Source organism: Denticeps clupeoides, chromosome 15, assembly GCF_900700375.1.
Source record: "Denticeps clupeoides chromosome 15, fDenClu1.1, whole genome shotgun sequence".
NCBI lineage: Eukaryota > Metazoa > Chordata > Actinopteri > Clupeiformes > Denticipitidae > Denticeps > Denticeps clupeoides.
The window spans coordinates 12,248,344-12,275,465 of NC_041721.1; the positions used below are offsets into that span (position 1 = coordinate 12,248,344).

General features: G+C 41.6%; 1 protein-coding gene across 3 annotated transcripts in view; it reads left to right on the top strand.

Moving 5' to 3' along the window:
• Positions 1–26,850, top strand: part of tfec (transcription factor EC) — a 38,819-nt gene extending 11,969 nt beyond the window's left edge. Inside the window, exons 1-9 of one of the 3 annotated variants that reach the window (XM_028955388.1) lie at positions 17,243–17,339; positions 18,346–19,801; positions 20,119–20,367; positions 20,581–20,676; positions 22,429–22,474; positions 23,483–23,539; positions 23,629–23,704; positions 24,503–24,650; positions 25,796–26,847. In XM_028955388.1, coding sequence (XP_028811221.1) covers positions 19,742–19,801; positions 20,119–20,367; positions 20,581–20,676; positions 22,429–22,474; positions 23,483–23,539; positions 23,629–23,704; positions 24,503–24,650; positions 25,796–26,293 — 1,230 coding nt within the window. In that variant the 5' untranslated portion in view covers positions 17,243–17,339; positions 18,346–19,741 and the 3' untranslated portion in view covers positions 26,294–26,847. Of the gene's footprint in view, positions 1–15,816; positions 15,970–17,242; positions 17,340–18,345; positions 19,802–20,118; positions 20,368–20,580; positions 20,677–22,428; positions 22,475–23,482; positions 23,540–23,628; positions 23,705–24,502; positions 24,651–25,795 lie in introns of those variants that run through there. The other 2 variants (XM_028955387.1, XM_028955386.1) reach the window with 2 other exon arrangements.
• Positions 26,851–27,122: the final 272 nt, after the last annotated feature.

Below are 27,122 nucleotides of genomic sequence, written 5' to 3' on the forward strand. Positions count from 1 at the left end.
CAGAGCAGTGTTTGCTCAATGGCACCTTGGCGTTGGGGATTCGAACCTTCCAATTACAGGTCCGCTTCCTTAACTGCTAGGCCACCACTGCCCTGCTACCTTCCTATGTGAGTTTGTGTACTGTCAGTGGTGAGTATCCTTCTCTAGGAAGACGGTATAGCCTGTTAGCCAAGTAAATCATATATAATCCACCAGTCATCCACATGACCTAAAAGACCAGATTCCTGCTTAATGTTTCAGTGTGTTCTGTCATGAGCAGCTTTGGTCCCCAGATAGCAAGCAAGCAGGTCAAAACCAGGCAAAACAGGGTATAAATAATTGGTTATTTCCTACTTATTTTCTGTATGTATATCACAAACTATGGAGCCATGCCATTTAGCAAAACTTTTAACTCCACACATTACACAAGTATTAGGTTATTCCTCTTAGAGACCTGGATCACTGGTCAGCTTGACGACTTCATGAAACAGGTCAAAACCAGGCAAAACCTAGTCCACTATGATTGTGCGTCTCAGCTACAGCCATTGGTCACAGGGTAATAGAGAAAACATAACTGGAGTCTGTTGGATAAAGTCCAAAGGTGGATCCACAAATGTACAGCATGATTCATGGCTCTGTCCAGAATGTCTATCTGAACAGTGACAGATAATAAACAAATATTCAGATTTTCCCATGAGAATCCTCAACACGCCTGGATATTAGCGGTGGGAAAAAAATTCATAAAGCATAATATCACAATATTTTACATGGTGATATTGTATCGATACAGCGACACCAAATATCGATATTTTGAATACAAATTTAGTTCATTAGGTGGCGCTGTTGAGCATTTTATTTAGTGAGGTCAGCAGAGGTGAGTCATCATGCAACTACAACGTCCCCCAATGATGTAGCTGGGTGCGTTTTCTAAATTCTGCATTTTTGGTGTCAGTAAAGTCTGGTATCAAAGATAATAGAGATAAAATTCAGTTCTGAGTTATGTTGTTTTGGCTGAATTATTAACACAGCATCTTGCATTTCAGCTCTGTTTATACATTTTCTGTGAACTGATGAATATATGTACAGTATAGCAGTATATCCTGATACAATCATATTGTGACCCAGGTATCGCGATAGTAACATGAGGTCCTTGCCAATTCCCACCCCTACTGGATATGTACTGTAGCCAAATCACAATGATATGCTAAATTCTGACAATGACCATGTTTGGCAGCTAGATGACCTCTGACCCTGATCAGTGACACAGATTCTGTGTGAGCCTTAATGCAGGCTGCCTGAGTGCTATTTCACTACATTTACGCCAAGGAACATTGCTATATTCTGTCAAGGACTCAATGTCAGATTTTAGAATTTGGTTGGCGCTACAGATGCATTCAAGTTGCCCTGCATTTGTAGTTATGCAGTGATGATGTAGACAATCTTACCCACAAAAGATTGGAATGAATGCTGTCTCTAATCTTTCTGCAGTTCTGACAGAACACCTTGTTTTGAGTGCTTTCATTCCCACTCACTTAAAAGTTGGAAGGGAGGCTGAAGTCTAAATGTATGCAACGGGCCCCACAAGTGGTTAAAAATATTTCAGGGCTCTTGGATAATTTTGCATACTGCCAACATCCCCCTTTACTGTTTAAAGAGCTTACTGTAACACGAAAAAAGCAAACAAGAGCAATTACTGAGCTAATTATAAGCCTCCAAATCCTTTCCCTAATTCTACTGGATTGTGGTACAGTGCAGCGTTAGGCAAACACTTAAAAGCCTCTAGTAACAGGGCTGCCTTCCTGTTTGGCTGTGGGGTGAGGAAGTCAGATCTGTAGGGTTGCATTTCTTTTCGTTTCCTGCATCGTCTTTGATGGAGTCCACATATTTCAGATATTTTAACATATTTCACATATTTTAAAAACTGAAATCATGGTGCAAGCACTGCAGGCAGCTGGCAAAGCTTGCAGAGGTGGTGCACTTTGATGCAACGGAATCTGGATCAACCAGCCCATTATTTTATTTTAGACCTAATTTAATTTGACACGCCAGGAAAGTAAAGAGATAAACATTTAATGCAGGGTAAACTCTTTATTTTATTACATGCTACATGTTTTCATTTACTGTACCCTAAGCTCAAGCTTAAGCTCAATTAGCAAAAGTCAAATGAGATCAGTAGTGCTGACTAATTTGTAATTTATTTATTAAGTTCGATCACATTTGTGTTTATTTTTCATTGTTTAAATATATTAATATTTATGTGATTATTTAAAAATGTCTCATATTTGCTCTATATCATTATAGTCCTGTGCCTCACATCCCTGGTCCATCTCCATTTAAAAACATGTATCTGACCTCTGGCTCACCACAGGGACTCTATTCAGGACCCTCTCCTGAGAGTGCGTAAGGTCACAGGACTAGGAAGGTGTTCAAGTTGCTCTGATCTCTGTCCTGTAGGTCCCACTTCTTCACACAACAGGGGATGGACCTTGATGGGAGCAAGATTTGCTTTTCACGTCCCTAATTGGGGCCAGATCGTTTCCATCAGGAGCAATTAGCAAGCTCACTCCATGAAGATGGCCCTAGGAGGATAAATGCTGTTGCTGCTGCGGGGCTCATGGGGTAGACAGTATGGGGCTGGGAGAGCAGGAGCAGCTGAATACAGCTCACAGGGGTCAAGCTTGTAAAGGTGACCATAAAAACATCAGGTTGGATGTTTAACCTAATGTAATACACACTGGGCCTAACAACATGGCATACCATTGAAGAATTTACACTGGTCCAACTGTTTACCCTTTAATTAGGTGCTGCTGCTCTGTTACTGAATGGATGGACACCAATGTTCCCAAAAGAAGTTGGTCCAAATCCTCCCATGGATGTTCATTTGGGCTGAAAGCCTGTGGGTGGTACTAGCCTAGTGGGTAACACACTCGCCTATGAACCAGAAGACCCGGGTTCAAATTGTATCCCTGAGAAAGACACTTAACCCTAAGTTGCTCCAGGGAGACTGTCCCTGTAACTACTGATTGTAAGTCGCTCTGGATAAAGGCGTCTGATAAATGCTGTAAATGTAAATGTAAATGTAAAGCCTCTTTAGCCATGGCGGGATGTTTGGGCCATTACCCAGAGATAAAGTTGCATGAAGAACTTTCCAAAGTATCCAAAGTATTTATGCCATCTCCTGTGCCACCATGGGTTCTTCTGGGTTAAATATGGTCTTATAAAAACACATTTTAATCTGGCCTTGTTTGAAGGAAATTAGTCATTCACAATGTAACAGAGCAATGCAATGTCAGAATGTGTCCATTGCGTGAATTATTACAGTGGGGCAAAAAAGTATTTAGTCAGCCACCAATTGTGCAAGTTCTACCACTGAAAAAGATGAGAGGCCTGTAATTTTCATCATAGGTATACCTCAACTATGAGAGACAAAATGAGAGGTCAAATGTTTTCTGTAAGTCTTCACAAGGTTTTCACACACTGTTGCTGGTATTTTGGCCCATTCTTCCATGCAGATCTCCTCTAGAGCAGTGATGTTTTGGGGCTGTCGCTGTGTAACATGGACTTTCAACTCCCTCCAAAGATTTTCTATGGGGCTGAGATCTGGAGACTGGCTAGGCCACTCCAGAACCTTGAAATGCTTCTTACGAAGCCCCTTCGTTGCCCGGGCGGTGTGTTTGGGATCATTGTTTTTCACTCAAAATCTCACGATACATGGCCCCATTCATTCTTTCCTTTACACGGATCAGTCGTCCGGGTACCTTTACAGAAAAACACCCCCAAAGCATGATGTTTCCACCCCCATACTTCACATTAGGTATAGTGTTCTTTGGATGCAACTCAGCATTCTTTCTCCTCCAAACACGACAAGTAGAGCTTTTACCAAAAAGTTCTATTTTGGTTTCATCGGACCATATGACATTCTCCTAATCCTCTTCTGGATCATCCAGATGCTCTCTAGCAAACTTCAGACGGGCCCAGACATGTACTGGCTTAAGCAGGGGAACACGTTTGGCACTGCAGGATTTGAGTCCCTGGCGACGTAGTGTGTTACTGGGATTTTTTATCTCCGTTCTTGTAATCATTTTGACCCCACGGGGTGAGATCTTGCGTGGAGCCCCAAATCGAGGGAAATTAACAGTGGTCTTGTATGTCTTCCAATTTCTAATAATTGCTCCCAGAGTTGATTTCTTCACACTAAGCTGCTTACGTATTAGAGATTCAGTCTTCCCAGCCTTGTGCAGGTCTACAATTTTGTAGACCGTACACAGCTCTTTGGTCTTGGCCATAGTGGAGTTTGGAGTGTGACTGTTTGAGGTTGTGGACGGGTGTCTTTTATACTGATAATGAGTTCAAACAGGTGCCAATAATACAGGTAATGAGTGCAGGACAGAGGAGCCTTTTACAGAAGAAGTTATAGGTCTGTAAGAGTCGGAAATCTTGCTAGTTTGTTAGTGACCAAATACTAATTTTCCACCATAATTTGCAAATAAATTCTTTAAAAATCAGAGGATGTGATTTTCTGGATTTTTTTCTCTCATTTTGTCTCTCATAGTTGAGGTATACCTATGATGAAAATGACAGGCCTCTCTCATCTTTTTAAGTGGTAGAACTTGCACAATTGGTGGCTGACTAAATACTTTTTTGCCCCACTGTACAACTTGAAGGGGATCTACAGACAAAAAAAGCTTTCCTTCAATTTGTCACTGTCACTACCTCTGACATATGAGCAGACTCCCACCACAGTCACTGCCCTCACAGTTTAGGAGATTATGAAGCATAAAGACAGATGGAGAGTGAAAGAGTGAAAGAAAGAGGAAGAAAAGAAAAAAGAAAACTGGGAGATTCCCCTTTCAGCCATGGAGTTCGACTGTCTTTGCAATTAAGCGACGAACTCTGACCCCGGCCCGATTAATTAATGAATAACAGAGGGGATAAAGACAGAAGGCGCGAAGCAGCTTGGGTAAGCGCGCTGCGCGTAATACATCAAAGAATGCCGGTAATTGGCCCTGTGGCTTTCATTCCTTGCCCTATTTCTTTCAATTCATTGACTCAAAATAATGGGTTCAGGTTCATTATCAACAGGTCGTAAGCTGGAGCAGCACAAAAAAAAACTTCGGCAAGGCTCTGTGGTTCCATGTGTGTGTGTGAGCGCAAGTGTGTCTAAATGTGCGAGCTGTTTCTGACGTGGCGGCAGTGAGAAGTTCTGTGAGTGATAGCAACCGAGCTGCAGCAGACCTGACAGGGTCTGGTCGTTTTTCAGGAGACTTTATTTTCTCTGTGTGTCGCCTTGTCGATATAATGCTGGAATATAACTGGTATGGACAGGTGAGTTGTGCAACTTTAAATACAACAGTGTGTGATGTGGGGGTGGCTGTGAAATACAGCGATAAGGGCAATTAAAGGTGGTGTTATGGGTTTAGTCAGGATAAAAAATTCTGTTACAATAAACAATCAAAACAAAACATGGCATTTATGACATTTATGTGTGATGTGGTGCTGAGCTGTTGGTGCGAGATGTGAAGTGACGTCTAAAATTGACACTGTGCAGATGTGGTGGCACACAATCTAATTTTTCAAAATGTTAATATTTTACTTCCTTTATAATATATGATTGTATATATTTGTCAATCTCCTGATTAATCTTTTGGAATAACATTTACATTCTATAACAACATGCAGTGGTGTGGGCAGTTAGGCCTTCACCCCAGTATGGAAAAGAAACTATATGCATGCAGTGCAAACCAAAAGAAACTAAAGTTAATATATTTTATCCTGTTTGTTTCTGTTATGCTGAGGTATTTAATGAAATCCTGATCAGAACCTTTAGAGTCGAAATGAAAACGGAAATGGCTCTGCTGTGTTAATGGCTCAGGCTGTAGTCTACAAACCCTTTAAGGTTTACTTTTAAAGAAGATATTAACTGTAATCTTATTTTGGCTTTCTGCAGTGGTTTTCAGTGTTGGGTGAGAAATAAAACATAATAGACATACAGACATACAGTAAATTGTAAATATTTTATATGGACAACACTTAAGATATGACACTTTTATAGAATTTAAAGTAGTCAGTGTACAACTTGTATAACAGTGTCAATCCCCTTAAAATAACAAAAAAACAATTCATGTCTAAACTGCTGGCAACAAAGGTGAGTACACCCATAAGTGAAAATGTCCAAATTGTGACATAAGTTTCAATATATTGTGTGGCCACCATTATTGTCCAGCACTGCCTTGGCTTGAAGGTCACTAGAGCTTCACATGTTGCCATTGGAATCCTCATCCACGTGAAGTGTAGATCACCATTGCTGGCAGCCCCAAACCATGACACTCCCACCTCCAAGCGTGTAGGCAACAATCAATTGTCCTTGTTCTCCTCTCCTGTTGTCCGTACCAAACACGCTCGACACCATCTGAACCAAATAAATTTATCTTGGTCTCAGTAGACCACAGGACATGGTTCCAGACATCCATATAAAGTTAAACGTGAAGTGATCGTGAAACACTGCAGCACAGCACATGGTGACACAAGTAAATGTGTCCTCTGCTTTTAACCCATCACCCTTGAAAGGCGCCCGGGGAGCAGTGTGTTTGGGACGGTGCTTTACTCAGTGGCACTTCAGTTGTATTTGAACCGGCAACCTTTTGTTTACGGGGCAGCTTTCTTAACCGCGCTACTGCCTGCTATATACATATCCGAAAACTGTTTGCAGGTTTTCTGCTTTCTTGTGCAAAAGAAAATATTTATCTTTAGACCTTCTGTGAGGACAGCCATGCAGACCAATTTGATGCATGTTGGTCTGAGCACTGATAGACTGACTCTATTTTCAAAAGAAAACCTCTGGATATGACACTGAGCAGGTTATCTCACCTTCTTTGGGGAGGGAAAATGGCTGATTAGGCACAATTTGGACATTGTCACTTGGGGTGTACTCACTTTTAGACATTAATGGCTGTGTGTGTGTTTTTTTTTGAGGGGACAACAAATTTACATGTCAACACAAGTTGCACACTGATTACTTTACATTGTATCAAATGAGAGGGGCGTACTCACTTTTGTGAGATACTGTAATTAAACAGTATATATTTTCATTTAGTTCACCGCCATGATGGGTCAGTGACAGATGGGAGTGTTATCTGAATATGGCATTTAGAGACAATGACATTACCCTGTTAGGAAAAGTCACAAATCCAGAATGTATTAGACTGAGGCTGGTTTTATGTAAAAAGGTTGTGTGTGTGTGTTTATAATAAAGTTCAGACACACACTACAGGTCATTGACATTCTTTCAGGAGTCTCCGCCAGTCTAACGTCATGTCTGCAGATGTCACCGTTATAAAGGCTGCAATTCAGAACCTTGGCTTCACGTGTAATTAGCTGCAAGGCCACATCTAGGTGCTTAACTCAATTGCCAGTCAGTCAGTGATGGCACGTGATTGATTTAAATACCTCACAGTAGGCAACAAATGTAGAGTCTCTCCTCCTTCATGTTGAGTTTAAAGGTTTCCCATACCTGGGAGTGCTTAAGTCAGTCTTTTGGTCTAAGGGGCACCCCAGTGTGATGAAAAGACTTGTGTCGTTTCACGTTAGTCTCACATAGGTGACTCCACCCCTCACTGCAGACAAGTGGAGGAGAGTTTACTGGTGACAATATGCCCAGAATGCAGGGTTCCCTCCCCTTAGGCGTATGTCAGTGATCTCCTTGATCAAAGGGAAACCGAGGTTTGTTTTTTAGTGGAATCTTGAGAAGAACACATTCGGAGGTATTAAAGAAGAGACCTGGTACAATTTTAATTAATTCCCTCACATATGAAAAGATCATGCAGGGTTAGTGTAGGTTGATGCAGGGTTGTATGTACAAACAGCTGCAGATTAGAATTTTCCCCCAGATGCATTTATAAGTAACTCTGCTGGAAGATGATGCTGGTGATTGCTTTAAGAAAACAATAATAATAAAAACTAAGAATAAGTTGTAATCCATTTCACCATCCACTGTTCATTCCACCATTTAAGAGGCAAAACAGAGTCCAGAGATGTCCAGTTGAGCAGTGCTGGAGTGTAAGGTGGTACTCTGAGGTAGCTGGTGCTGATGCAGGCCGTTCTTGGAATTTTGCCAATGCAAAATTTGGAAGGTTCGAAATGCAACTCATGCAGTTTCATTCTGGATTAGTTGAAGCAGTCAAATGGTACTTAAAGGAGGAGCAGCCAGGATGTGACTACAGCAGTCTAGAGTTGAGGAGACAATGGACTGAGTAGCCTGTGTGGTAAGAAATGATATTGAAGAGGAGAAACCAACCTGAGCGAGAAAGACCATTTCAGGTGATCATTCGTGATTACTCCAAGGTGACCAAAGAAGAGATCAGAGCGTTGTTCAGAGAGACAAGATCCTGATGAGAGAATGAATCAGATAGGATAATCTAAACAAATGTTATAGTAAGTAGAGTAAGTAGTTAGCAGGGTGGTAGTAGCCTAGTGAGTAAGAGAAATGTATAGGTTCAAAATCCCATTTAATACCATTGTGTCCCTTGGCAAGACTTTTAACCATGAGTGGGACTGTCCCTGTAACTGCTGATTGTAAGTCGCTCTGGATAAGAATGTCTGGTAAATGCAATAACTGTAAGTAAAGTTATTATTCATATAACCATGTTCTATCGGAAAAATTGGCCTTAAAACCCCCACTGCCACCACCTTCTGTCTAGTCATACAACCGCACAATTCAAAGTGTCTTTAATCTGGGAGCTTCCTCCATGACAATCTTTTATCTTGCCGATGGGCTTTCTGACCTCGGCCCCCTGGGAGATGACAAGGCCTCCCTTTGAGGGACCTTAGTATATGAAACTTGGCTCACAGGCCTGACTTTGTGTGTTTCTCTCACAGTCGCCCTCACTGCACGGGCAAATGCAACTCAGGCCTAGTTCATTAACCTTGTCAATTTAGGAGTGTGTCCAGTGCATGTGTGGTGAGTATGGGGCCCGGTGCTACAGAATATTGTAGCATTTGCTGGTACTTTTATTATATTAATCTAGTGAGGAAGTCCTAGAATATTATAATTAATCCAATAAGAGAAAGAGGTCTTAAGGAAGGGAGTGAGGGAGAGACACATAAAAATGTTTGGGGGTCGGGGATGAGAGTTGACTCTCACACGATAAGCTATGTGATATTTTTAGCAAAAGAAAAAAAACTAATTTGAAAGAGAATTATTGTATCAAAAGCCCTCCCCACTGCTTTGTCGTAGCTGTAGCTTTATTTAATTTGTACTGAGGTCAGTAGAATTGGTCATGCCAGCGAAACAGAGCCAGAGCGTTGCTCTTGACAAGGCCAATAATAAAACAAAACCGAAAAAAAAAAAAAGAGTCAAAGTTGGAGCACAGAAGGGACTCTGTGTGTACGCACTCTGTGATTTACATACTCCGGGTGTTAATGTGTTGTCACTGAGAGGCTTGGCGATCACCAGTAAGCCCAATGTTGACACAGGGCTTAATGGTATAAGGAATGCAAAGACTGACCTTAAAGCGCAGGTCAGAATAGGGACAGGGGGAAGGCGAAAAGGTGGGGGACGGTGACATTAGTGAGTGCGGGGTAATTTTGATCTAATTTTCTGCTTAGTTCTCATTAAACAGCTATTGCATTATTTAATTTTGCACAATTAAATTAGACATGTAATGAATATATCTCCAGCAAAAGCTTTTGAACAGTGCTTATTTGTGATAGTTGTGTTCTGTGCTTCAGTACCCCAACGATCTTATCTGAGAACAAGAAAAGTTGCTCTTGTCTCGACATTAGAGTCGAGACAGAAGTGTGACCTGATTACCTGCAAACTCAGTATCTATCATCTATCTTCTTGTAATTGCCACTTGTTTGGGTTTTGATAATGTCCTTAAATATCCAAAAGGGCCAAAAACGGAAATCCTTTTATTTTGGGCTCTAAACAATTTAGTTATCCAACAGAAATTCAGACATTATTAAGTTTCCTTGTGATGTCATTTTACACTGGCTGCAATATCCTTGTTATATTCTTGTGCACGTTCTCCATCATTTCAGCAACTAACAGGTGCAATAGGTTTATAGGCATAAATCTATGTTACAAATTGTACCTTAATTCCAAAAAAGTAGGGATGCTGTGTGAACTGTAAATAGAAAAATGGAAGGACTTGCAAATTTCATAAACCCATATTTTGTTAACAGTAGAACACAGAAATCAAATGTTTAAAGTGAGACAATCAACATTGGCCACAAAAGAATGATGTCTTGTTGAATTGGATGGGACAGTTGCTCCCCAACCTCCGCCCCCCAAAAATAAAAAAAAACATTTTTTTGCATTTCAAATGTTTTCTATGTTCTATTGCAAATAAAATATGGATTTATGAGGTTTGCAAATCATTGTTGTCAATGTACAGTTTAAACACCGTTGGTATGTCCATCTTTAATATTTGTGTTTGGGATCTGTATTAATATGTTCACAAATGTCTGAAGTTATCTCTGCATAGCTGAACCTACATCCATGTCTAGAGCTAAATATTTAGATATAGTCAGATGAAGCCAGTCACTACCATTGAGTCGCATTGTGTAAGAGCGAAGGTCTAGAGGAGCTTCTAGACCCTCCCACAGTGCAGCTGAAGCCCAAGATATCTGCTTGCACTAGCCCTTTTTTCTGATGCTCCATCAAACCAGCATCTCATGGCTGGAGCATAGTCTACCGACTCCCAGAAGGTCTGCCTTTCATCTCTCTGAGAGAATACAGTGTGTGTCTTTGGTCGAATCTAGATCTGACACGTCTTCCTCAGGGGTCACTGCTGGGGCTGCACTGCGGTTTCCATTTCTACGCTGCCTTAAAGGATATTATGACACCCAGTTCTCATGGTTATGCTGATGAATGTAAGATAAAATAAGGTGAACAGGATTGGGCATAGATGAGATGATCAAGTGAAATGAACACATTTAAAAAACAAGGTGTTATAGGGGATTCAAATGCCTGAAGCTTCAACAGACGGCACAATGGCCTACACAGCAATCAGAGCATTTGTGATTCATCTCTGCATGTGAAATCTGATTAATCACTAAGCTTGTTTTTACATATCTTGCCTTTGCTACTAATTGAGTATGTGGTCATTCAAATATTTACATTAGTTCTCCTGGAAACATATATGTATTTCAAATGAAGATTAAACATTTACACTAGTTCCTGCTATGTGGCAAAATCATTATCCACATTGAGAGCCATTGCCAAGAATGGCTGGTTGTGTACTTAAGATACCAGTATTAATCAGCAGTTAATCGTGCATTATCAATTGAAACAGATTTTGTGTCTTTGCTAGTGCTACTGACTAAGGGACCGTCTACAAACTCATCCAGTTTTCTTCTTGAGGCAGTTCATCCCAGAAAGGCAGACTATTTGTTTGATTTGATTTGTCTGTGTTCATGGGACATTGTGCTATTCTCATATGCTCGTATTAATATCTCTTGTTTAGATATTTTGTTTCTGTACATTTTTACTGCTTAATAATTCAATTAAATCAGTCCCTTTAATCACTGCTCCCCGGGCACCTGCTCACTCAGGGTGATGGTTAAAAGCAGAAGACACATTTCACTGTGTGCTGTGCTGCTGTGTATCACAAGTGACAATCACTTCACGTTATTGGGGTGGTAGTAGCCTAGTGGGTAACACACTCGCCACACTCCCGCTTACTGTCATTGTGTCCCTGAGCAAGACACTTAACCCTATGTTGCTCCAGGGGGGGCCTGTCCCTGTAACTACTCTTGTAAGTCGCTCTGGATAAGGGCGTCTGATAAATGGTTGTAAATGTAAATGAAAATGTAAATGTAAATGTGATCAGGTTGTGTCAGACCAACTATAATATCTGACTGGGGCAGTGAAAGTGAAGTGATTGTCAATATGATGCATACACAACAAAACGTGTCTTCTGCGGTTAACCCATCACCTTACTGAGCAGTGTGCAGACGTGAAAGGTGCCTGGGAACAGTACTTTGCCCAGTGGCGCTTCAATAGCACCTTGGCGGAATTCGAACCTGCAACGGCTCCTGATTACGGGTCCTCTTCCTTACCTATGGCACAGTGATGCCACAGTGCCCCAGTTGTTGCCTAGCGGGTAAGGAAGAGGACCCGTAAGTCATTGTCACGCCTCGCATTGTGATGGCAGAAAGAAAGTACAGAGCATCTGCATGTCCACATCTGACTGCCTCCTTGGTCTCAGAACTACAGGTGTGGCCTTCTCATTCACTCTCTACCAAAAGTGCAGATTAGAGATGCTCTTACAGTGCTGCAAAGATCTCCAGGTCAGTAAAAAAATCATTCATTTAGTTACATACCACTGAGCAGCAGATATAGACGCCATTTCAGAGAGGCACCCGGGAGCCCTGCATGCTGGTGCTGAAGGTTGGGCATGAGATGGGTGATCTATCAAAACTGAAAGCAAAACTTCCTCTTAGCTCAAGCATTCATGTTGCAGGCATGGACTGTCAATAAAGGGAGGCTCGAACCATCATCCCTGCTTAAATGCTGCTCTATAACCAAATTTAACCTGGGAGCAGTTTGAAATGTGAAATGCTTTTTAAGATGGAGGCTCACTTGTCTTGCAGAAGTATAAAGAAGAATGTGTCAAGGGTCATTTAAGACAGGGCAAGAAAACTACCCACTGTACCCACTTTTTTTTTGTCTGAGTGAGATGCTGAAATGAACTAAAATAGGAACACATTACTGAACAAGACATATTGTTTTGAAGTTAAAGTGAAGTTAAAGTACACACTGTGTCCTCTGCATTTAACCCATCACCTTAGTGAGCAGTGGGCAGCCGTGAAAAGCGCCCACGGAGCAGTGTGGGGATGGTACCCCAGTAACCCACAACCCATTAGTTACAAGTTCCTTATCCAATAGGCAATCTCTACCCTGGATGTGGGTTTAGTAGATCAAGCCAAATTGTGATAAAAGTAAGGGGTGGCGATTTTGATTAATTAATTAAATTACACGTACAGTAAGTGTTGTCACATTACACGTCAACAACCAGTCACTTAGATTTGGTCCCAGACCACTGGCCTATAGTGTATAAAGAAACTTCTCCTTTAATATCCATGCTTTAAGCCTTAGTAAGGGAACACAGGTGAACAGGAGGTCACAGGAACTTGATATTTTTGGCCCCAGTACAAATGTGATAATCCCATCAAACATTTGCAGCAACTACCTGAGGGTCTTTCTGACCTATGGGCCGCTGGCAATGCAGGGTGCAACAATACAGTTGCACTGTGACAACCACCCCCCAGCAGCTGGGTACCGGTACACAGTGGGAAAGTGCTGTAGGTGAAGGACAGCACTGTCTCAGTGCCTTCACGTATTTTCCCTCCGGGGGTGAGAAGCAGCGACTAGCACAATTAAATCTGCTCTGGTGAGGGTGGGCATTCCTCTCAGGTGTGCTTCTGAATGGCAGCCTTGTCAGCCCTGACAGCGGCGATTGATTTGATTTGTGGGCTAAATGTAATTAGTGCGTAATTGCATCTCTCTCTGAAAGGAGCACGAACACTGCACCGCATTCAGTGCCTTTGGGGCACACAAACGTTACAGCAACGTATGAATTTGTTTGTGTAACCTTAAAGGATTCGCTTCACCTTCCGCTCACAGGCCGCTATGGCCATATGTAAACATTAACCTACAAATTCTGAGTGATTTCTGTTCTCTTTCATTCCTGCTCCTCCTCCCAGGATGCTCTAGCTCCGCAGTGTACAGTAACCAATCCCGATTTAAGCCAAGGATATAACAAAACATTTATCTGGGCACGTTTATCCCGAAAGTAAAAATGCCTGCTCTACTTTTGATATCCTGATGTTAATCACCGGGCAAAAAACAGAATAAGTTTTTTTGTGTCTTATTTTTATTCTTTTTTTCCGTTTTGAGTTGTGGGTATAGCGCAAATATAGTCTCTCAGAGGTAACAGCACGACACTAGTATAATACAGTTAAAATGGGCATAATATTTAATTCATATACGAATCATTAAGTTGCAGTTGCCATTATGCATTCCTTTTCTACTCGGATAAAACAGTCCTCAGATGTGGAAGATGGACTTTGAAGTGGAGTCTGTGAAGCGGCCCAACTCTTACTGGAAGTCTCTCATGTTTTAAACATGCTGTGTGTGGAACTAACAAAGGTGAGCGCTCGGGATGTGCCTGAGTGATGAGAGAAAAGTGGCCAACCAGGACTTTTTAGGAGGAACACACACACTAGTGAAAAACACACTCCTTCAAAAGTATGAATACTTTGCTACTGTACTTTTGCGAAATGTCTACTGCATATTTAACATTTACATTTAAATCTATTTGAAAATCTGTACTGTTTATTCTAGCTTCAGTTGATTTGAGTGGTATTTACTGTTACTAGTCTATTGCATTCCACCATGACATCAAAACATTTTCAACATGAACACACAGAGAAAATACGGTCTCACTAGGGTAGCAATCTTTGCACGTGATGCATAAAAAGAGGTCAATGTCCATCTTTTTCATCTCCGCTTGCACTCTATTCGCTCACACTGAATAAATTCATCAGCTATTAAATGAAATTTCTATTTCTTTACAATTGTAATAATTAGAGGTTTCAATTGATTAAAATGTAAGCTATTAATCACACATTTGGCAATGATTTAATTAACCTTGGTAGAGTGCATATTTAATTAGCACAGAGACAAGTGTGGGAAAGAGGTTCAGATGGGGAGTGACAGGGAGATGATCTTGTCATGAAAAAAAAAAACATTCGGCAGACTCTGACAGTAAATAAAATGGAATCCAAATTTAGTGCAAATTACCTTGGTTTTTGCAAGAGTTCAGCAGGGCATTTTGTATTTTTTTAATTACAGCCTGAGGTCTGATTCAGTTGCATTAATTCCATTCATTTATTTGAATGTGTTAAATGACACAGGGTTGTGATATTTATGCCTAAGAGCATATAATGTTTTTTCATTTTCAATCAAGTTAAGTAATTCAGCTTCCACTAGAGTATTTTAACACAATTATCCATACTTTACTTATATAAGGAAAGTCTGCACTTTTGCCTCAGCATACAATTAAGTACAAGAACTGTTTCACACACATTTACATTTAAACACCCACACTAAAACCCATGGCATTTTTAAAAGACTAATGTAAACAATAATCCTCTTACCTTTCACCCCTATTACATGGACAGTTTTTGGCAGGCATTTCGGGCAAACAGGAAACACATTTGATGATGCAGACGTTTGCATTGTTCCACCACAGCACATACTGGTGCTATGGCCGAGGAAAGTGGTTGTATGTGTGCTCTGTTTATTAGTTATAAAGAACTTGACTTACAGTATCCACCAGTATTTTGTTGTATATGATTTTGTTGCGATGTGTGTGCATGTGTGTGAAGCGGTTTGTGGGGTCTTCTAGGAAGTGTGTGTCAGAGAGATAACCTGGTGGGTGAGGGAGGTGTGCTGAGTCAGGGTTGAGCAGAACTCAGTCAGGAACCGAAGCAGGAACAACAACCCCCCCCAACCAACCCCCATATATCACACGCCGCCTACCAAAATTCTGCCTCCGTCAGGCCTTTCACGATTCACCAGCACTGAATTCCCCCCACCAACACACACACACACACACACACACACACACACACACACACACACACACACACACACATCTCTCACGTTTAGAGGAAGCCCTCTTGGCTCCTGAATCTGATGCGTCATACCTTTCCTTTACCAAGCTTGCTTTTTCAGCGGATACCAATGTGTTCTCTATTCCTCTCTTTCTCACTGTGAATCCCTGCCCTGTCCCACCCCACCTATTTTTTTACTGCTCGCCTGGACTCACAAAGGGTGTAAACTGAGACCTGGCAGCAGGTAATAAGCGTGTTTTTGTGCCTATGCACTGTCTCTCTGGTTTAATGTACCCGTTGCTGCCAGGAGCCATGAGCTGCTGCTGTGTGGTGAAGGTGATCTCGCTCACAGAGATCCAGCTGCTGCCGGTAGGTGTTTGGTGTTTGCATGCATGACCAGTGTATCTGTCTGTTTTTAAATGATGGAAGCATTTTAGCAATAATGTCACACTTTCTGAAAAAAAAACCTGGTCCGATTATGGAGTATAATCGGACCAGGAGTATAATGATGTAAATTTCAAAAGGGGCATGAGCTGCAACTGTAAAACTCAGGTTATACCTTCTAATTACACTTCCAGTCAAAAGTTTGCACAAAAATTCTTTTTTTATCTATCTGTCTGTCTATCTACTTATATATGAAGGTTAAGGAGAGTATGATGGAGGCATACAAGAATATATTTATTTAAAAGAAGAAAAACAGGTATGTTTCATGAATAAGGTAGTTCAGAGTTGTCTCGCTTCACTTCTCTAAATCTTCCGATGCAGCTTTATGAGATGCTCATAAGTGAACAGTAATAAGCCAACATAGGGACTCGTTCAGAACTGTTGGAAAACAATCGCAGCACAAATTTGCTGCCTTGGAGAGTCTAAAATATGTTTTAGATATATTCTACAATGTAAAAATTGTCAGTAGTCAAGTCAAGTCAACTTTAACAGCAGTTTCACTGCACCAAAGTGCTGTACAGGCATAAAGCGACACACAGATATACATAAGAAGAACACAGTAAAATACATGGACGGTAGAAGCAACAAATAGGGCTGAAGAAAATAACATAAAAGTATAATAATAGGATTAAACTGAAGAGAACAATATAAAACACATTGAGGGAAAACTTTAAATGTCTGGGAAAGCAAAAGGATTTGCATGTGGCACATCATGGCTCAAAGCTGGGATAATGGTCTTAAACGGCTGTTGGAAGACAGTCATCGGAATATAAAAAAAAAAATGTTGCAAAAGAACAATGACTGGTCATTGTGGTCGGTCCAACTTCGTGATTTGGTGCTGTGGGTTGTGCTAGCTCTACTTTCTCTTCCTTTCACAAGACATCAGTGTTACGGGCTGGTGATGTGCTGGTTAGAAACCCACCACATGCGTTCCTTCAGTCGTACAGAAATGTCATCATTTCCTTAGCAGTTCTGTCTATCAATCAAAGCGAACATCATTCCTGTTGGACTCTGGATCCGTATTGCACCTCATTCTGGATCCTCACTGGGAAGGTCCTTAAACTTCCATCCAGTTATGGTTTTCTCCATGATTTCTAAAGCGAACCGTCCCAGGGTTTCATAACACGGCCCTTTTTTGAAGTGAAAGAAGAACTTGAGCAACAGTGAAACAATGTTTAGCAATGTCTGCTCAACTACAGGCCAGGTTTATACCACCGTAGCTGCCATTCGAACAGAGAACAGCTGTAGAAGGTCTGCTGCCGCTTTCCTAGGGGTTCAGCAGATGCTCCGTTCAGGTACTCTTGTTCTTTAGTCAAGACTATGTACTTATTCTGTCAAATAGTTACCTTTTTATTTAAGTGGGAAAATTTCTCAGTAATGTCAATATTATTTAAAAATGCAACTTACTTTCTAGAGTTACAATATCTGATTTATAAAAGTAGATAATGGTTTAACTCTTAAACATTTAAACTTAAACTTTAGATTTTATTTAGTAAACCTTTTAATTTAATTTCTAAATAATAAATAAAGGTAAACAATTGGAAGGACAATTATAAAAGCAAAGATTATGCATGACTGAAATTTCTTGAAACTACTGCAGTTACTACTGCATGGGAATTTTTGCAAATTTATTGAAACTCCTAAGGCTTAATAGAAAGTGACCAGGGCTGTTTGAGAACTGTAATTACCAGAATTTGTACATCTTTAAGTTAACCCACAAACGGTTTAGTTTCCGCGGACTGGTCACTGCTGATGTGAAGCATCCTCAAAGTACCATTCTTCCATCATGATGGTGCTTTGCTCCAAACAATCTGAGCAGATCTGAAGGCAGAATGCGCCATGTAGCCTCCTCAGACCTTAGACTCCCTATTACATTTGACTGGAATGCAAAGCCTCCTGGTGGCCACTTCCTGCCAAGATTCACGTCTGCTCCTCACATTCTCACTGTGTAATCAGCTTCCAAAAAGATGTTATTTAGCACATTATAAATATGCATATATAGAATATATGCATATTATGAATTAACATCCAGGGATGTCAAAGTAGTCCTTCTCCATTACACATGCAACCTCACTGACTGGACGTTTTGATTGAGATCAACTTTTATAAAGTTATCATTTTCATTATTCCCCCAAAATTCAAAGCTGTCCAGAGTGCAACAGTGTGTGTGCGTGATCACCCTCAATTTGACATATTCATGGACGCAGCACTGCACACGCAGGCCTGGATTAGCCGTTCTGTAGAGCCATTGTGACAGGAATGAAATTACAGTCTTAATAAGCGTGTCTCCTGCATTTACAGTAGTGAGGGGAGAAGACGTGAGTCAAGGACAGTCCTCGCCACAGACAAGCAGAGGAGTGTCGGAAGAGCTGGCAGGCCTCGCTCCATCCTGAAGGAGAGAGTTAATATTGACTTGGGAACACACAGTGACTTGTTTCATCCTTGATAGGGCCACTCTCCCTCTGACCCCTGGAGCATGGCCGCCAAACGCAACTTTCATTACATCTGTTCTTCACGTTAGCCCAGCAGATAATCAACATGACAGAAAATAAATCTTACAAATTAGATGAAGTTCTCATCTATGCATTTCATGAACTTGATAAAATTGTTGTATTATGTGACGGGCTACAGTAATAGACAAGTGATGCTCCTCTTTCTGACCGCGGAATGTCACTTGCCAAAGCATGACAGAATGTTCCAAGATAATAATTTCAAAAAGACTTTGCATCATCTTTCATGATATATTTGTTGCTCAGCTGTTCGACTGAATTCAAATCTGCTGTGACATATTAGGAGAAACTGAATTATCTAATGTAAGCTTGTTTGAACGCTGAGGACTGATTTACATCAGAAAGGGTTTCACACAACGCCTCTCTTGAGTTGTAAATGACACAAACAATGCAGCTGATTTGTGTTTGCGTGGGTCACAATATCGTAATTCTCAGGTGAAGTTCAAAGCTGCATAAAGCAAAAATCTACCCATTGCTCGTATGTTTTATAGATCTAAAAATATAAATAAGACTGGTAATGACATTCTATGTCCTTGGCTAAAATTGTGACCCCCTTAAAATAAATAAATAAAAATGTGAGCCCTAATTATCGCATTTAGTTTTACGATGTGCAGTAAACTAAAATTAGAGTTCTCTTTTTTTTTGAGAACTCCCTTTTTTATGTCCGTTATTCTTTTGTGTTTCGGTAGACAACAATGTCTGCTCTCAGCGTGTCGATAAAAATGGCCTTGGCTAAGTTATTTAAAAAAACACACACAGAACAAGCAGCAATTGTGCTCGACCGCCTCCAGCAGAAGTTGTGCAAAGTGGGAGATTTGTGAACGGCCGTCCTACACACTCAGAACTGGGAGGTTCCTTCAAATTACTGATACGGGCCAAAGGCAGATATCCTGTTGTGATCAAACCCGGGGTAATCTGACTGGGCTCTGTTTGAAGTGATTACCACGCTATGCAATAAAAGGGGGCTAGCCTGACCTTTCCGCTAATTAGGTCATTTAGCGTTCGGTCCCTCTCTGTTTATAAGGGACCTGCAGGAGAGGAGGAGACAGTCGTTACGTAGCTCCTCTCCAGTCTACTACCACCTCCGCCAAAAGCGCCACACTTAGGATCCTACTTGAGTTCCTCCTCCGAGGGGGAAAAAAGGGACCGGAGAGGAAGCGGGCGACGGAGAAACGCTCGTGCTGAGAATGCCACATTTAACCGACTGTAGCTACTTCACGATGCGAGACGGAGCGCGACTTTCCAATGTAAGAACTTCGGGCCGTGGGCTTCTCTGAGAGGAGAGCGATCTGAATGATTTATTGGAGGCTGGTGCATTTTTTTTTGCAGATAAAGAAGATCCTGATGTGATATTTACAGTGTGATTCTTGAAGTAGACATGTTTCATCAGACTGAGTTACAAAAACTAAAAAAACTTGGGGACTTTATTTTGCTTTTGATTGATTTCTGTTTCTTCTTAGCTTTGTTTATGCAAGCTTTTTTATTCTTTTTTAAAATGTTTGCTTCTTCTTGTTCTACACTTGTCAGTTCAGTTTTGTAAATTGCCCTGTGTCCACTCTTGTAGGTCCAAAGCCACCTGGAAAACTCCAAGTACCACCTCCACCAGGCCCAGGCTCAACAGGTGAAGCAGTACCTGAGCATAGGCACCAAGCTCGCCAGCCAGGCCCACCCTGGACCCCACCCTCACGCCGTGCAGCCCTTGGGTGCCGTGCCAGTCATGCGCAATGGACACATGCCCCCCGTGAGCGACTGCAGCACTCCGAACAGCCCGGTCACCCTCCTCACCCTGGCTCCCACCAGCCATGACACCGAGGTGAGCTGCTTCCTTCATCCTCCTCCTCATTCCTGTTCACCAATGACTTCATTAATCGAAGTGATGAGAAACTAGTCTGATTACAGTCGTCCTTTCCCCCTTCCTTCCACTCCCTTCCACTATCCTGTGTTTCATGTTTTGTTGAATACGATATTCTATTTAAATTGTGTAAAAAAGAGGTACATTGTAAAAGTAACTGCTGTTTTCTTTCAGTTTCCAATGGATGAAGTTATTGATGACTTAATTAGCCTTGAATCCGGTTTCAATGATGGAGGATGTATGGAACCTAACCTCATTATGCAGAACAATGTAAGTATGTAATAATGGGACTCACACAAAATACTTTATGTGACGCGTATGAGATGTCATCTCCTATCAGCTTGTGGCTTTCCTGGGAAAGAAAAGAGAACAACTGCGTATGAGGTCAGATTAAGTGCAGCTCGCAGTCAAAGTTCATCTTCTTAACAAGAGAAAAAGATTAGAGCGCTTCTCGCCATAAGCCTGAATCTACAGATTAACCCACCGATGACGCTGTTAGATGCTGAGGTTTTTTGTGACACCAGGGAATAGAGTATTAATTAGACTGTGACACGTTTTACGCCTTCTCCTACACTTGCGCAGTGCAGTGCACTAGCTAAAACTGACTTTTTTTGCGCCAAGGAGACAAAGAGAAAACAGCTGGGTTTTGAATGAGACATGGGCCATGTAATCTAGTTTTGGGGATAAATTCCTGCTCTAAATGGCTGCCTTAAGAAGCTAACGACCCAAAAAATGCACGGGTGTTTGAGGGAACAAGTAGCCCCAGTGTGACCGAAAACTGAGCAGACATTCTTGCATTGTGAGCTGGTGCTGGTGGTCAGACAAAGAACCGTCTGAATCACAATTATGGCCACACCTGCACTAACTGCAGAAGCATGTTGGACAGATGGAGAATCTGACGTTCAGCATTCCCCAAAAAAGCCATCATACTACAGGGTGTGGGCCTGTGTGAGATTTGGTGTTAATGTGTAATTTCTTTTTTTTTATTTTTTAAAAACTTACATAGGTTTTGTGTTAAGCTTACTATAGCCCACAATTTGAATAACTGTGTATGGTAACCCATTTATAATACATACATCAGAAGTATTAATTACCCTAGATCCTTACAAAGATGTAAGAATGTGTGTGTGTGTGAGAAAGATTACATCAGGGTGAATCAGTGAGGCAGTGGATTGGGCTAATGCATACACTCCCAATGGGCTTGTTCAGAAATGATACCATGTTTAAACGGATCAATTCATTCTAATTAGTCATACAGTGCGATGCATCATGCCGTTTCGCCATGTCAACATATCCAGGAAAAACAGATTGGGATGGATTGAAGTGATTAGGATGCCAGCAGTCCGACCACTGTCGCAATCCTTCATTTTGATAAAATGCCACCGCTCCCTCCCCCCATATAAGACAAGCCTATCAGCTTTAGGATGTCATTAAAAATTGCTTTACATTGTGTAGCAATTTTTTTTTGCACGAACGTGTCAGATGCTTAAATGAGATGTTCACTAGACGGTTACATGATTTAAGCAGCAATAATCAGTGTAACGCAACCGTATAGGAAAAGTATATAGAAATGAAGGGTGTGCAAGGAGTATTTGGAAATAGAACCTCCGAAGGCAATTTAAATCCCAAATTTTTTACTTTAATTAAGTAAAAGTGTCTAAATAAAAATTAACTATGTGTTCCCACACAAGAAAAATATATGTAAAATATTGCATTTTGCACATTTTCATTACATTAGCATTATGCCACATATGCTCTCAATGAAGATGTCAGTGTCCCTGCATGTATTGTGACATGAGTGATTAAAGGCCCAGCCCCCAACTGCCTCTCACTCATTCTCATGTTGATTTATCTGCTTTGTGATATGTGGAGAATCAGTTTGAATAACGACCCAGACCTCCACCTCACAGCAGTTTCATTTGTAACACCCCAGAACACCGTTGTCTAATACTAAACCTTTATTTTCCTTCCTTCCTCCCCTCCCTCCATCCATCCCCCTGTCTCATCCACCTCCATCACAAGGTGTCCCTGAGCAGCAGCATGCTGGACATCTACGGCAGCGATCAAGGTATGACTGCCTCTGCTGACGAAATGACACCCAACTCATGTCCCATGAAGCTCAGTGTTAAAAGGGAGGTCACAGGGTACGAAACCCCACAGCAGCTTCCTTTAGAGTCACCCACAGACTACATTTACCCATAGCGACTTACAATCAGTATTTACAGGGACAGTCCCCCTGGAGACACTCAGGGTTAAGTGTCTTACTCAGGGACACAATGGTAGTAAGTGGGGTGTTTGAACCTGGGTCTTCTGGTTCATAGGCCTATTAGACCATCAAAATACCAACACACAGACAGAGGTGGAAAAATCTGCTTTAGAATAAGATATTGAGTCCCATCCGGTCAAATCAAGGGAAGCAGATATGTTTTTACGTTGACTTTTTATAAACACTGTAAAAGTGTGCCACGTCTGGCCTCTAGTTGAATTATCTGCAGGCCATTTAGCTGAATATGGAGGCATGTATTCTTTATATGAAGGAGCCAAAAATACAAAGGGCTCTTTGAGGCTCTTTTTTTTATGAATGTCATGCATCAAGTAAAGCTAATTGATTTAGGAAATAGAAAGGATGCCTCAAGAACTTTTCACTCCAGCGAGCAAATAAGTAAATTATGATCTTTTTCATATAAGTGTGCTGCTAGACAATGGGCTTGTTACACCAAGCTTAAATGACCTTATTGAATCAATGGAAAGCAAATTGAGAAATCCAATCACAGCTCCCAATTATATCATTTGGGATGAATGTGAATACGAGGGCTTGATGGCTCGTTCTCCACGCCAAACCCCTCGCTTCAGTACATCAGGACATTTGTTAAGCTTAGTTAATTGCGGTGTGTGCACGTTGTTTTAAAAGAGAGCACAGTGACGACTTCAACAAGGCCAAGAGATGGCACTGTGTGTCCTCGAAATAAAAAAAAACAAAAAAACAAAGACCGTTTATAGTGACAAGCTCTGCTGTCATTTTATAGGAAATATCCGTCATTAAAGTACACCTTTCCATTTCTCTGCTACATCACAGAGCACGACACGAGGGTGCTAGCCAAAGAGCGTCAGAAAAAAGACAACCACAATTTAAGTAAGTTCCCTACGGCAGAAATCCTGTCACTTCCAGCGATTTTGTAGTTTTTATTAAATTACTAATGTTCCCTCTCTCTCATTTTCTAGTTGAAAGACGAAGAAGGTACAACATTAACTACAGAATCAAGGAGCTTGGCACACTGATACCCAAGTCAAATGACCCGTAAGTTCCTACCTAATTTCCTTCTAATTAGACTTGCAATAACGCAAAAGACCAAAAAGATTTTTCTCAAGGAGAGCAAAAGGGGGATATGTAAATGTATATCAAGGAACATCCCTGTGAGCCATTATCATACTTGGGCTAAGTTTGAGAGAAATCCTAATGGCCATACAATCTTGCGCTTGGCGATTCAAAGAAGTGAGCCCTGGAAATGACAAGAACGGGGAGTGGGGGGATCTTAACTCCACTCAACCCTCCGAATCAAAGTTGGGGAACAATTGGCCCACAGAAATCAACATGGAACTGCTGAGGAGATCCACCGGCCCAGCTCAATTGAACTTCTGATCGACTTTAAATGGAAGGTTACTGCTGTCTCCGTGCCATTAGCACAAGATAAAGGAGATTATTAGCTCTGATCGGAGCGACGTCTTATTCCAGAGAAAGGGACGGTTTTAACCAGGGCGTCTTCCATTTTAAAATGTAATGGTTTTAGGAATGACTGCTCTTTGCTTCCTCTCCGAAGTCCACTTTTTTCCCTTTTTACCTTTTTTCCGACACCCATTTTTGTTCAGGGATTAATTTTACCATACAAGGGCAGCAGAATGGACTCTCTGCAGATGTACTTAACTATTCTATTAAAATTCCCATTCAGAAGCAATGTAATGTCCGGGAATGAATAATTGGCCATGTAAATCACCATTTCGTTTTCATATTAAAAATGGGGCCTTTGTAAGTTTTTCCTTCCTTGCTGACGCACAGGCCTGTGTGTTAAAGGTTATCTTTTACATCTCCCCCCGGCAGTGACATGCGTTGGAACAAAGGCACTATCCTCAAGGCCTCGGTGGAGTACATTAAGTGGCTGCAGAAGGAGCAGCAGCATGCCCGGGAGCTGGAGAACCGGCAGAAGAAGCTGGAGCAGGCCAACAGGAGGCTGCTGCTGCGGATCCAGGTACGCAGTGACACTCGCCTCAACTTGAAAGGCACAAACACTGATTGGGATGGATCAGAGTTGTGCAAGTCACTTGGTCTAAGAAAGACATGCTGATGGTTGATTTTAAAAGCATTTTAAAACTCTCAGAGTTATGACATGATTTAATCAGGCATTTTTAGTACTAAGAATATTTTAATACTAAGACTAAAAGAAAATATCAATGTCTAGGATTAGGCTTAATCCATGAACCCAAGATGTAACAGATCCTTAAATCCCAAGAGAAAAATCATATAGTGAAAAGAAGTATAATAATACATGTTTATTAATAACAATAATAAAATTATATTATGAAGCCCATTCAGTAACCTGCCCATAGAACCTCCTGGAAAATATGGGCCTGCATTTTTTCCTGCTAGGAAGTGAGGATTGATTCAATAATCACTAATTAAATGGTGAGCCTTTGCATCACCACAAGATTAACAGGCTACTCGTTTTAAAGGCCAAATAATAGTTAAATTAAACATTAAATTTGCCGGACACTGACTTTTTCACCGGGCGAAGGCATGTGGTACAGGACGCCTCATGAATAGAACCTCAAAAGGCCTGTCAATTCCAGATATGGAGCTACAACCATATTATCAGAGTTCAAAAAAGAAACACAGAATGGATAGGACACAAACACCCATCTATTGTCCAACAGTTGTAAAGAGAAGGTAAAAATTGAGGTGCTTCAGCCATTTAACAGATGTCTGATTCAAATGTATTCTGCGGGAAGCCACACTGGGGCATGTGGACCCAAACTCATCCAGAAGGAATGAAGGTGCTGAGCCACACTGCCGACCCGCTATTGACTGATTGATGATCGTTTGTGATTGGCCTCCTCCCTGCTCTTCCTCTTGTCTTGTTTATGGTCCTGAAGCCCTCAGGGAAGATTTTGTCTGGAATGGGAAGGGGGGGTGTTAAAGACATGCTAATAGTCAAGGACTAGGTGAATAACCCCTTGCTACTAAATTAGGCTGGTATTTAAAATCTATCCATCATCGTCAGCCACCGGCAGGAAGCAGCATTTTGTGGAAATGCCTTCACTTGTGGTGGCTGGTGTGAAAGGCAGAAGCCCTCCAGCTCCTAGCTATCACCCATTACAGCAAGTGTCTGTCTTTCAGGAACTGGAGATCCAGGCTCGGGCCCATGGACTTCCCAGCATGGCCACGGCGCTCGGGGCAGTGGAGCTCTCCTCACACCTCCTCAAGCAGCAGCAACACCCGGCCCAGGGAGCACAAGCCCAGGGTCCCCCTCCTCCAGCCCAGCAGGCACCCATGTACCAGGAAGACTTGAATGGGAGAGACTACCTGTCCAGAACGACAGCTGTGGGCTCACAGCCAGGAGCCCCACCAACATCAGGGGGTCCAATGGGGGCCAGCGGTGGCTCAGGGGCCGTGGAGGCAGGCGATGGCTCCACCACCTTCTCTGACCCACTGTCACACTTCACAGACTTCTTCACCGCCACGCTCAAGGAAGAGCACCGACTGGATGAGATCCTGATGGACAATGCGCTTTCGCCATTTGGTGCCGACCCGCTGCTTTCGGCCACCTCACCTGCTGCCTCCAAGGAGAGCAGCCGCCGGAGCAGCTTCAGCACGGATGACGGGGACGATCTCTGATGACCGATTGTTGGACCACCTCACACTAACCTGAGGACACTCCTGAGTTGCCTTGAAAGAAGGCTTGCCTGAGTGCAACCAACCAAACTCCCATTCCAAACAGTTCTGTTGGTCAACACTGAACATTACCAACATAAAGTCAGAAGAACATAAAAAGGGAGATGCTGACGCTGGCAGGTGCGACACACTGTACGGCGTCTAAACACTGAAAGACTGGTTTACTCTACACATGAACCCGGTGCATTAAGGATTTTCTGTTTTTCCATGAGATGCAATGTCACGCAAAAGAAATGTAGAAAAAGATAATGTTTGTCCATCTTCTCATTTTCCCTGACGTGCCTTACTCAACCACTTTATGGACCAGCAATGCAAATGTAACTGTATTAGACAAATACTTACCAAACCCTTTCTTTGTCATTATGTTTTTTTTTAAAAGAAATGATATATGTGCATTTATGTATTTATATGTTTTAATCCATGTATTCACTTACAAAAAAAATGACATAATCTAACATGATATCATTTTTATTATTATTTTGGAAGCAGAAAATAAAACCTTTTTTTAATTTAGTTAAATCAGATTTCCCTGTGTGCACTCTCCCACTCAGCATTCGGATTACCCCACCTCATTCACAACTGTTTAACTTCAAACGCGTCAATCCGCCGCAAGGTTCCAGTCCGAGTGCTGACACAATTCAATATTAAAACATTCTGTCTGTGAAAATGTCAAAAGGATGCGCCGACTGGTGCTTTTTTTTTCTTTTTCATTCCATGACACTTCTGTCAAGAAACATGCTTGTTAGCGTCCCGTGTTATGACAAAAGAAAAG